The sequence below is a fragment of the Cricetulus griseus genome, chromosome 5 (genome assembly GCF_003668045.3).
Source record: "Cricetulus griseus strain 17A/GY chromosome 5, alternate assembly CriGri-PICRH-1.0, whole genome shotgun sequence".
In the NCBI taxonomy this organism is placed as follows: Eukaryota; Metazoa; Chordata; class Mammalia; order Rodentia; family Cricetidae; genus Cricetulus; species Cricetulus griseus.
In genome coordinates, this window is record NC_048598.1 from 9,291,630 (window position 1) to 9,304,264 (window position 12,635).

The 12,635-nt window shown below is 42.2% G+C and overlaps 1 protein-coding gene and 1 long non-coding RNA gene across 2 annotated transcripts in view; one reads left to right on the forward strand and one right to left on the reverse strand.

The window, feature by feature from the left end:
- Eprs1 (glutamyl-prolyl-tRNA synthetase 1) overlaps positions 1 to 12,635 on the reverse strand; it is a 62,476-nt gene that overhangs the window by 18,263 nt on the left and 31,578 nt on the right. Inside the window, exons 14-18 of the mRNA XM_027418742.2 lie at positions 11,611 to 11,747; positions 10,466 to 10,673; positions 9,359 to 9,471; positions 8,541 to 8,658; positions 5,534 to 5,890 (exon numbers count right to left, since the gene is read on the reverse strand). Of these exons, the coding sequence (XP_027274543.1) occupies positions 5,534 to 5,890; positions 8,541 to 8,658; positions 9,359 to 9,471; positions 10,466 to 10,673; positions 11,611 to 11,747 (933 nt within the window). The remainder of the gene's footprint in view (positions 1 to 5,533; positions 5,891 to 8,540; positions 8,659 to 9,358; positions 9,472 to 10,465; positions 10,674 to 11,610; positions 11,748 to 12,635) is intronic.
- LOC118239033 lies at positions 3,947 to 6,191 on the forward strand. The gene is made up of 2 exons (XR_004770395.1): positions 3,947 to 4,362; positions 5,183 to 6,191. It is a non-coding gene; the product is annotated as an uncharacterized LOC118239033 (long non-coding RNA).

A 12,635-nucleotide genomic window follows, 5' to 3' on the forward strand; every position in this document is an offset into this window, starting at 1 on the left:
ATCGAGTTCTGAAACCAGTCTCCACAGACCACTTTCAAAAACTAACAAAGAAATGAGAAAGTGTGCTGAAGTCTTAAATTTCCCAATTACCTGCATATTTCAACATAAACAGAAAGGGTGACACACTCTACCACAGAAGACAGCAGCACAGGGAAAGGACTCGAGCTAGATGCCTGACCTCAAAATACTGCTACAAATCAACACCTGACTGAGAACCTTAAGACAGCAACCACACAGTGAAGAGCAAGTGCCTTGCCTCACGGATGCATCACACCCCCCGCCCAGGGTAGCAGAGTCAACGTGACAGGAGCAAGGGAGCACACCCAGGACCAGCTCCCAGCCATACAGGAGCAGCACCAGAGCTGCATCCAGGAGGTGGCAATTCACACCTTCTTGGACTGCTCTGTTTTCCTACCTACAGACTTTGTGGTCTGTTATCCCAGGAACTTGTTTGAAAAGGAGAATCTAGGTATGTCGGTGGATGTTTATAATTGCAGGCTATGGAAACTGAGGAAGAAGGATCCTGAGTTCAAGACCAGCCTGAACTACAAAGTGTGGCTTTGACTCAGGAAAAAAAGGGGTTGGGGGTGAACAAAGAGAAGCTTAGGGAAGGCTGTCTGTATTCCCAACCTGTCTCTTGTTGCTATTACTGTAGAATTAAGAGTTATTTCCCAATAGAGTTTCTTTCTTAAGAAAAAGGTCACAGGCTGGGCGGTGGTGGCGCACGCCTTTAATTCCAGCACTCAGGAGGCAGAGGCAGGTAGATTTCTGTAAGTTCGAGGCCAGCCTGGTCTACAAGAGCTAGTTCCAGGACAGCCTCCAAAGCCGCCACAGAGAAACCCTGTTTTGAAACCTCCCACCCAAAAAAAAGAAAAAAAAAGAAAGAAAAAGGTCACATTTAAAGGAAGAAGGAAAGAAAGAGAAGGAGAATCCAGGGAGAGGGACAGAAGAAAGTGGAAGCAAGGGCAGAACAAAGAAAGCCAGGGCATCATCAGCTAAAAGAATGAAAATATGAAGAAAAAAGGGACACCCTTGTAAATACATCTACAAAAAACTTTTTGAAATAAGTTCCAATGATCTAAGTTCAACCTAGGAGAGAACTGACTCCCACAGTAGTCTCTAACTTCCACATATGCCCCAATTCTCTCTCTCTCTCTCTCTCTCTCTCTCTCTCTCTCTCTCTCTCTCTCTTTCTCTCTCTCTCTCTCATAAAATAAAGTTTAAACATTCATTTCTGTTTGAATTCAAATGGTACAGTTTCACACAGAAAATTTCCTAGCTTCACAACATAAAAGATTTTTTTGTTTGTTTTTTGGTTTTTCAAGACAGGTTTCTCTGTGTAGCTTTATAAACCAGGGTGGCCTCGAACTCAGAGAGATGTGTTTGTCTCTGCCTCCTGAGTGCTGGTATTAAAGGCATGCATACTACCTCCCTGCTATAAATTTTGAAATTTTATAGAAGAGAAAATTAAGGTAAACCATCTATTATATCATTGAATAAGATACTCTATTCTACCAAGATTACATGTATAAATAATACACACATACTTCCAAAATAAGAGCCAAACTCTACCAACTGCTGTGCACATTTCCTGCATGATTCAGAAAGTAGGTATATGGTTCTTGAGGGAAATTAGAACCATTAACAAAAGAATGTATCATTTCAACACATACTTACTCGATTCCAGATGCCATGCTAAGTATTCTGTCTTACTTAATTCTCAAAATACCTTTCACCCTCATCTACATTTAACAGAAGCAGCAAATCTCAGAAAGTAAGTGTCCGGATCCAAGTTTACATGGCAAGAGGTAGACAGAAATTGCATGCTGTGATCTTGACTACAGGTCTTCATAGCATCACAAACGCATGGAACAATGTTCTGAGTGTGCACAAGGGGCTCTCTATCGAGACAGTCCTGCAGTGGTTTTGCAATGAACTTGTAATGGTAGCCACACCCCCTTAGGCGTGGCCTCAGGCTGACATATTCGGCAAGCGCTCTGGCGGTTTTTCGTATTTTTCTGCGTAATCGTTCCCCAATAAACACCCATTTATATTTATCTTGGGTCTAGTGAAATAATTATATACCCATCTTCACAGTCCACCCAAAACAGTAGCTTCAGTGGGTCCCTGCCTCAAATGATGAGTCAACATCTGGCAAGCACACACCAGCACAGCCATGCACAACACACATGAACACACACACATACTGCATTATTAGTTGAATGTGTCTCTAGCAATACATAATGTACAACTGAAGGATGAGGAGAGTAACCTTATAAATTTTTTTCTGAATTGAAGGGGATTCACTAAGTGAGACTGCATGAAGTACTTCCTTCTTGGAACAACACACAACATCCAGAGCTAACAGATGCTCAGTTCTTAATGGACAAACATTGTTTTGCGCTTATGAGATATGGATCTCACATAAAATTCTACTCAGTCATCAATGTGGACTAATAGTGACTTAAGCAATCCACACACAATTTCTCTAAAGGGTTCAGACTGAATCTGAGGTATGTGAAAGTGGTCTTAAAACGGTAATTCAAAGATTGGGAAATGAAGAAAATGGAGAAAAACAGAGGTGGTCATCAGGTCTCATTTAGAATGCAAGTAAGTGAAGAGCTATTTCTGCAGCAGCCACTAGATGGACGCATCTCAACATTGAGAACGGTGGGAAAATCAAAAGAAAACTCTAGTTCCCTTAGTTATTTAAATGCTAACAAGAGAACTTTTCAAGAAAATAGCTAGGACACACCAAATTTTCTGCTCTAAAAATATCCATCTTTTCACCTTAGCACATGTAAGAAAGCAATACTCACACACATCAGTAATAACTCCCCAAAGCAGAGGTTTGCTCTTGGTGGGTAAGAGGGAATGGCAATCAGAGCCAGTGATCTTCCAGCTGCAGGGGTGGGAACACTGAAAGCTTGTGGCTCATACTTACAAGATATTGAGATTAACCAATTGAAAGATCACAGGATTTTTAAAAGTAGTATCTTCTAATTAGAAATCTGTGCTTAGTAACCTACCAAAGCCTGTAAGAAATAGCCCCAGAGGAGTCATGACCAGCTGGTACAGCACTGCCCAGAACCCAGAAGTAGTCTGTAAAGACCTTTAGTTATGTTGAGTTTTCAATCCTCTTTGCCCTGGGTCTAAATTTCAAACACCCAATTCCATGTCTACAGCAGGGAACAGACAGAGACAACACAGACTACCAAGTAGGTCTGGCTGGTGGTGTTCATGGTTTGCTAAACTGGGCTGTGGAATCTGAAGTTTAGTGCCTTTTTTTTTTTTTTTTTGGTTTTTCAAGACAGGGTTTCTCTGTGTAGCTTTGGAGCCTATCCTGGCACTCACTCTGGAGACCAGGCTGGCCTCGAACTCACAGAGATCTGCCTGCCTCTGCCTCCCGAGTGCTGGGATTAAAGGCGTGCGCCACCAACGTCTGGTAGTTTAGTGCTTTATAAAGCCTGTGCCATGTTATGGCTGCTGTATTAAAAACCACTCAGATACTGAATACGTAATGACTAAATGTAATTTTTCTAAATTTTAAAAGGAGCCATCTGTGCTTGTGCTGGACCTGGAAGATCAGGCACAGCCTCAACAGGAAGAACGCTGGAGTTTGTGCTGTAGTTTGTGGACTTGTGCCTGCCTCTGAAACACTGACTGCCCCTCAGTTCATGCTCATCCATCCACGAGACCTCTATCCCTTCTTCCCAACCACCCTCCCCTCTCCATTCCCCGGAACTGTGCCTTCTTTCCTCAGCTCTCCCAGCAACCACATTACTGGTGCCAAGGACAACACATCCACTCAGGTAGGTAAGGCCTCGAAGGCAGGGTTAACGGCCAGTTTAAAAACCTAGGTGATTTTTCAGGGCCACTCAAAGGATGGGAGTCACGTGAATCTACTCTAATTGGCTAAGGCTGATGATGGCATGTCTCAAAGGACTACTCGCCATATAAACAAAAACAAACCAAACCAAAAGCCAGGCACGGTGGCTTTCTTCAATCCCCCACCAGCAGCACTGGCACCTGAACAACTATTTGGACGTGCATTGTGAGGGTTACTCTTCACTGCCAACCTAACTGGATTCAGAATCACCTAGGAGACACACCTATGGACGTGTCTGCATGGTGTTCACAGAGGATTAACTGAAGGTGAGCTATGATGAGATGGGTGGACCATCCCACCGTCAGGGGCCCAGGAAAATTAAGAGAGGAAAGAGGGAAAGCCAGATCAGTGCCTGCACTCTCCTTTCTCTGTGTCCTAGTCCGCCAAGCGTGAATAAATCCCTGCCCCCACCTCAGCGAGTCACTCGAGCCTCCATGCCTTACCCACAATGAACTGCATACAGAACCCAAACTGTGAGTGAGAATATTCCCCTTATACTGCCTGTTGGGTTATTTGGTGAGAGATGAGAACCGTAACTAATAATACAAAAGACAAAGGGCATCTCTCCCCACACCATGAACTTCCTGAAGCTTAATGGGAGAGGCCACAGTCCTTGTGTTTTAACAAGACTTCTAAAAGTTCTAATGCACACAGGGCCAAGAACCATAGTTTCCCAGTTCCATAGCCAAATGCCCCTTTGTGAACTCCATCATCTGTAAAAGGCTTCTACTCTTCCAGAATGTATGTGTGTGCTATGCTGGGGATCAATCCAAGCTTTACCCCTAATAAACACAGACACTAAACCAAGTGATACCTTCAGGTGTGGTGGCCTATCCAGCACCCCGGAAGTAGAGGCAGGCAGATCTCTGTGAGTTCAAGGCCAGCTTGATTTACATAGTAAGTTCTGAGACAGCCATGGCTACAAGAGCCCTTGTTTCAGAAGAAAGAAGGAGAGAGAGAGAGAGAGAGAGAGAGAGAGAGAGAGAGAGAGAGAGAGAGAGAGGAGAGAGAGAGAGAGAGAGAGAGAGAGAGAGAGAGAGAGAGAGAGAGGAGGGAGGGCCAGCGAGCTCTACCCTAGCCTACAGGGAGTGTTTTAAATATCCTTTATGAATTGTCTTCTCCTTCACCATTACTCTTGAGCACAAACACATCTCACAGCAACACAAACACACCACACAGGTCACACACATGCCACAGAGTTACAGTGAGTCTGTCTTGTTTTCAATGTCCCTCACCTCCATGAACTGTGAGGGGTTTTTTCCTTAAGACTTAAATTTCTCTTTCCTTTTATAGGTCTTCCTTTTGATTATGTAACTGTGTATGGGGATGTGCACATGAGTGCAGGCGCACTCTGAGACCAGGGACACTGATCTCCCTGGAGCTGGATACAGGAAGTTGTGACTGGCCTGACACACGGACCATCTGCAGAAGCAGTATGCACCCTTAACACTGAGTCGTCGCTCCAGTCTCAGCTGGGAGTTTACTTTCAGCCTCGGCATATAGCAGGCAATATGAAATGTTGATTTCTAGGTCAAAATATTTAACCAGGTAGCCTACAAACTGCTTCACGGGGACAGGCGACTATGTTCAAACAGTCAGAACTCACGGGCTTGCTGAAGATGCACTGGGCTCCAGCACACTGACCTTAGGAGCTTTTTCAGCTTTCAGCTTTCGAACCACCTCCCCTTGGGCAGCAATTTTATCATACAGAGATCTATCTTCCCCAGCGCTGGGCAGTGACTTAGTGGAGGCGCTCTGCGCTGCTGCAGAGGGAGGGTTCCCAGGTTTATACTCCTGCCCAGTCTTCTGTTTATATTCAGCTTTTAAAGCCAGAAGCTGCTTCACAGCTGCATCTACATCTTCCTTTGCCGCTTTCTTGGCTTTCAGTTCACGAACCACATCCCCCTGAGCCGCCACTCTGTTGTAAAGGACGGAGGACTCCTCAGAGGCAGCACAAGGACTCACAGCAGGCACTGGTCCTTCTTTAGGAGCAGAGCTTGTCTATGGATGCAGAAAAACAAAAGTCAAGTATTAATTCTTGTCAAACATTGTCACAAGCTTATATCAAACTTAGTATTTCAAAAGCTCAGATGAATCAGCTCACACCTAAAAACCTTATCCCCACAGAGATGGCAGCAGTAGACAAAGGGAGAAGTAAGCAGTCATCACAGCATTGTCATCACAGTGAAACCCAAGGGAGGAAGAGGGTTCCACAGGAGCTTGTGTCTTTCTCTTTAGAAGAGGAAAGTAGTGTAATGTATCCACTCAGGTCAGGAATAAATCACTGCTACTCTGACTTAAACTGGATACTAATGGCTACTTATTTATTGGTCATGTTGGTGGAAGAAGTGAATGGCAGAGTCTCTGGGCAGATTATTATTTGGTACTTTCTTGTACCACACGGTATCTGGTGGAGTAAAGAGATCTACTGTCTAGTGTTAAATATTTATTCAGGTCAGGTAGTGGTGGCACACACCTTTAATCCCAGCACTCGGGAGGCAGAGGCAGGTGAATCTCTGGGAGTTTGAGGCCAGCCTGGTCTACAGAGCTAGTTTCAAGACAGTCAGGACTACACAAAGAAACCCTGTCTCAAATAAACAAAATAAATAAATAAATAAAAACAAATCACCATTACCACACATTCCAGAGATGCAACATAAAATAATTACATATGTTCTTATAAAGGTTAAGTATCCATTTAGACTGATGAGAAAATAGAAATAAATCTGTAAGCAGTCATTCAGCATTATCTTCAACGTTTTTTAAAAGTTCAGGTAAGTGTCAATTACTTATTAGCAAAGAATTCATTGAGATACTCTGAGAGAATCAGATGTGGTAGCATACGCTTAAACCTTGGGAGCTAAAGCAAGAAAACACACACACATGCACATGCACGCACACTCACACACACACACAATGCATCAATAAGCCCTAGATGAGACTTCAATTTTGATAGCAGCAGTCTCTTAATGGAGTCAAATAACTTCAAGGATCATCAAAAGGAAACCATTGAGACTACAGATCTCTCTGACAACAACACTGAGTACAAATAAACACTGGTCAGTTGCACTTGGGTTGCTTGTAGGGTTTGTGGTTTCACAGCCTAACCACACACTCTTTCACAGCATAACTAACCACACATTCTTTGAGACTCCTTCCACCTAAAAGTGAGTATCTGCTGCCCTGAATCTGAGCAGCTTAGATGTATCTTCTCAATAGTGCACAGCAGACGCAACTGTGAGACCTTCTAGACTACGCCTACTGAACACACAGTTCTGCTGTTTGCTGTTTTGCTTCTTTTCTTCCAGACCCTCGGTTCTGAAGGTCTGAGCTGTTAATGTAAGTAGCCTCCCTACCATGACACTACCATGCTGGAGGCCATCGCCACCATCATGCGGTACTCAGGTGAATGAATTACTCTGAATGTTTAGCTCAGTTTAGCCTTTGGTGATCACAGCTATGATCTAAATGACACCAAGCAAGATATTCAGCGGTTTGTGTTAAGTCTATACTCTTTAATATCAGCCCCACTACTGAATGTATGACAGACATTCAAAAGCACTTATTGGTCAGTATCTTTCAGAGAGTGTAGGTAGTAGGAGGGTGGGTGCCACATGGGACTAGGGAGAGACCAGTGCACAGATCCCAAGGTTTCTGCAGTCCCTTCAAAGAGGGGCTGGAAGGTCATAGCTATTTTCATTATAATATTATACTAACGTGTATTAGGCCTTTAGTGATCTCATTCTCTTAATGAGTGTTTAGTTCAAGTTTTCAGAAGTGCTTAAGTAAGACATTAAAGAGATGTGCAAGCTGGGTATGGTGGCATAGGCTTTTTATCCCAGCGGATAAATTACACTGAGGTCAAGGCCAGTCTTACTAACACAGCAAGTTCTTGACCAATCAGAACTACATAGTGAGAACCAACAACTGTACTCCCCCAAACAACAACAACAAAAGGATTGCAAACTTCAAAATGACACTGTTCTTTCAACAACAAGCTTTGTTCTGGAAAAGAGCTATTTTTCATAAAAAATGGTATTCTTGAAACCTGGCATAATGACATATATCCCTGTAATCCAAGCACTAAGGAAGTTCCCCAAGAATGTTCTGTCAGTCTAGGCTTAGGCAGCGGTGATTTGTTTTTATTTATTTATTTATTTTGTTTATTTGAGACAGGGTTTCTTTGTGTAGTCCTGACTGTCTTGAAACTAGCTCTGTAGACCAGGCTGGCCTCAAACTCCCAGAGATCCACCTGCCTCTGCCTCCCGAGTGCCGGGATTAAAGGTGTGCTTAGTAAAATCATGTTTTTTAAAACAATGTGTTCTCACCAGGTGGTGATGGCGTACACCTTTAGTATCATCACTTAGGAGGCAAAGGCAGCTGGGTCTCAATGAGTTTGAGGTCAGCCTGGTCTACAGAGTGAGTTCCAGGACAGACAGGGTTACATAGAGAAACCCTGTCTCAAAAACCCCAAAACAAAACATCTTACCAGAAAAGATAAAAGAAACAGCAAAGTAAAAAGCAGCACTTGGTGTCTTCTTCAAACTCAGAATCTCAAAGGCAAGAAAAACCATGCTCTCTTAAAGACATTTCTAAGCCTGGGGCTACAAATGTTCAGGTTTCTGAGCTCTCTGTAGGCGTCAGCATTTACCTCCTTTTTCAAGGGTTCTGCTTTGGTCTTTTCCTTTGATCCAGACGTTGGCATTTCCTTTGTGTGCCCATCAGGTATATAGATCAAGATACACGGGGCTTCTTTGCAACTATATGGGCTAAAAAGAAAACAGTCAAAAGCTTATTCAAACAAAATTATCTAACTTCAATTAATACTGAATTAATAGATAAATTTAATGATATACACAGTTAATGCTTTTCAAACTACAGTGCATTCTTGAGGCAATGCCACTTATCTAAGAGTGGGCCTGATTGTTTTTGGGTCTCTCCTGCACTAATATAAGAGGTCTAGTCTGATCTGAGAATATAACCTAAGTCGTTCTGAACAAACTCCTCCTCTATAGTGAAGGGAGTTTTCCTGGCCCTATGGACTCAGAACAGCACAAAGACACATCAGGTATCATCAATCTATACGAACACCGCTGCCAATGTTGGGGGGGGGGGCATTGTTCCCAACATCTCACCGCTTCTAGCACACAATCTTAGACATGGTCACATCTCATGGGGGTGTTTCACTTTAGAAATGAATAGCTTATTAATGTCCAGTATGCTTACTTACTAATTAATTCAAATCTAAAACATTAAGCATAGGTCAAATTTAAGCTGAGCAGAAATTTACCACAGTGTTTTAGTCGAGCTCAACTTTTAAATTATTCACTGTGAGTGAACTTCAAAGATTTTTTTTAGATGTTACATTTATTTACCTAAAAGACAGCTGGTGTAGAGTGCCTGCTCGTGAAACAGTGGGCTCAATCCTCAACACCACCAGAACAACACAAAAAAGGACACAATATTTACCTAACTGGTTCATATGGTTGGTCGCATATGAAGAACCCTCTTCTCTGCAGTTGTATGATGTCACCCTTTTTCAAATCCTTAAGGCAGGGATCCCCTAGCATTAGTTCTTCATGCTATGAAGACATAGAACCAAATGTAATTTTTCTAAGTAGAGCACTAAGATAACTGGAAATTACAAGCAATATTCCAACAGCTAGACTATGCTCACTTAAAACAACACCGGTACATTTGGTAAAGCCTTTGCTTTGAAAGCTTGAGGACCTGAGCTGGATCCCTGTAACACATATAAAAATGCTGATGTATTTTGATTGGCTGGTTTTTGTTTTGTTTTGTAGCATCTCACCATGAAGCCACATCTAACCTGGAGTTAGCAATCTTCCTGCCTCGGCCCTGGGAAGGCTAGGATTACAGGCAAGCACATTCATCCCAGTCCTGTGAAAATAAGCTCCTCCCATAACTATGAAATGCAGCTGAAGGAACAGTAGCACTCAAAGGCTCTCTGAGCAGGATGCACAGGTTTTAATTCACCTCTACTCTTTACCAAATGTTTAAGCAAGTTACTTAACTTCACTGTGAAAGCATGTCATTTAAAAATGGGAACACTCAGCCGGGCATTGGTGGCACAAGCCTTTAATCCCAGCACTTGGGAGGCACAGGCAGGCAGATCTCTCTGAGTTCCAAGATAGGCTCCAAAGCTACAGAGATACCCTGTCTCGAAAAAACAAACAAACAAAAAAGCTAAAAATGGGAACACTCCTCTTTACATCTTTATTGTTTACTTGTTTCCATTAATTTTGTTTCAGTGTGGAAGTTGAGCCCAGCGCCTTGTACATGCTATGCTAAAGTTCTGCCACTGAGCTATATATCTGAGTTTTGAGACAATATGACGATGTAGCCCAGGCTGGCCATGAACTCATGACCTTCCTGCCTCAACCCCCCAAAGGTTTGGATTGACTGGCGTGAGCTGCCAGGTCCAGGTACATCTTTATATTTAAAGAAAATTCTACAAGCCCTTCTATTTAGGCTAAGAAATTAAAACATTTAAAATTAGCTTCCCAAATGCTAGACTTTGTGTAAGAAAGGATGAGGTCTGGTTTCTTCAGGTACCTTACTGTCCTTGTTGACGTACTGCTTAAAGTCTTCGTCTTTCCCAAGCACTGGCTTTGTAATCAAGTGCTCATATGTGACGCAGATTGCTGGAATAGGAAGAGCGTGTGTAGTCTCAGCAAGCCAAGTGATCTTGGTTGTTTTCTTGTAGTCTTTGTTTTCCAAGTTCAATTTTGCATCCAGAGATGTAATTTTTCCATCTGCATTTCTAGATAAAAGATCAAAAGGCATTCAAAAGAATGAAAACAAACTGCTAAAAAAGCATTATTCTATAGTAAGTGGAAGAAGAATTCTCTTTGGAAAAATTCAAAACAACCATCATCTTAATTTTTGACATATGTCTGACAGACATTAGTCATATGAATGAAACAAACTGCTGTCAGAATACTACTAATTCACTGGAGCTCAGATCTGCACATGTATGTTGAAGAATACAAACACACATAGGAATTTAAAGTCACCTGGACTACTAAAGCACTATAAACCTGCAATGCTAAGTTAACACTTACAGGCAAGTATATGACAAAGACTACATAACTAAGTTAGCAATCAGGCAAGGACATGACGATGACCACATAATTTTCAGAATTTACACAAATCTTAAACATAGTACATCTAAATAATTTGAAAACCTGTAGCACATAATATTTACTAGAAAGTAATATTCATCATTAACACTGGCCAATCTACTTTAAATGTGTGGCTAAAGATAAAATATATAAAGATTAGATATATAAGTCCTATCCAAAGGATCCTTCAGCAATTACTGAATGAGATGCCATCAAAACGCTCTGAAACAAACAAAAAACTATTTTTCATGTATTTAAACTGGCTCACAGCACACACAGCAACTCAGAACCAGCTCCAACTCTAGCTATGGATCATCTGGTGCTCTCTCTTGACCTCTGGGGGCACAAAGAACCACACGGTGCACATACATTCATGCAGACAAAATACTCATACACAAAAAATAAAAAACGCATAGATATAAAACTAAACTTTCAGTGTCTCTGTCTGAACAAATTTACTAGCCAGCAGCATCAGTGCCAAGGACACCAATCAGAGTCTGAATTAGATAATGTTTAATACATAAAAATGAAAGATGTTTTTTCCCACAGAGTTGAAAAACAAACAAAAACTCTTACTTGTGTATTTTAGTAATGTTGATGTTGCCCCAGTTTATAAATGTGACCATCTCTCCCTCTGAGAAAGTCTCTGCATCGGCTCCTTCTATGAAAACCTTGGGACTATACCACACAGGCTTCAAGCCAACATCAGGATTCTGGATGATCAAAAGAAAAGCAGGAAACATGTTCAGCAACAAGCTCCTAAACCCCCAGTGCAGTACGAAAACCCTTCCCTTCCCCACTGTGTTCTTACCAAACAGAGTTCCTCATGCTACAGTCAGAAGCCTGCTTTGTTAAAGTAGGAGAGCAAGTTTTACCCAGTTCCTTCCCAAGTCTGTTCTTGAATTTAAACAGTGCACTCATTACACAGGCACACACAGTGCCCTCAAAGCAGAAAACCCACACGCAGAAGGCCATCTCTGACACAGGACCAGTCACTATCTCGGAGTTACAGCAGGCAGCCTATCCCAAATGCTTCTAGTCCAGGGTGACCAATGATTTCAGGGCTAAAAGCATAGTATTCGTCCCACAATCAGACCGTGCCTTGTGATCCTCAGTCTCACTGCTTTTGTATCAAAGGAAAAGGCAATCACTTTCTCAGAACACCATCAGACAGCAGATGCCAACTTGGCAGGAAAGTGTACAGCTTTCGTGTTTTAGAAGACACATTTTGAGAAAATACCATGTATGTGTAGGCAGACAAACTGTCCTGTTTTACATTGTGGATCAGATGAAGAAAGAGATTAAGAAGAATACCTAGCTCCTAGCTCCAAATCTTCGACATGAGTATACAACCTGGAGTAAACTGCAGAAACCAGGAAAAGTAAAAAGGGCCGTTTCAGGGGTAAGGGAACAAGAGAGGGTAAAAGCAGGGTAAGTTATCTGAAAGGGGAAATGGGAAAAAAAGGGGGGAGGGGAGGCTCTAACTGGGAGATCAATACAGGAAGAGGGAGTAAGGATTCTGAAAGGGTCCTAAGGAATCAGACTATGTAACTATCTACCTAACAAAAAAGCTAACAGCAGGCACTAGAAACCCTCCTTTT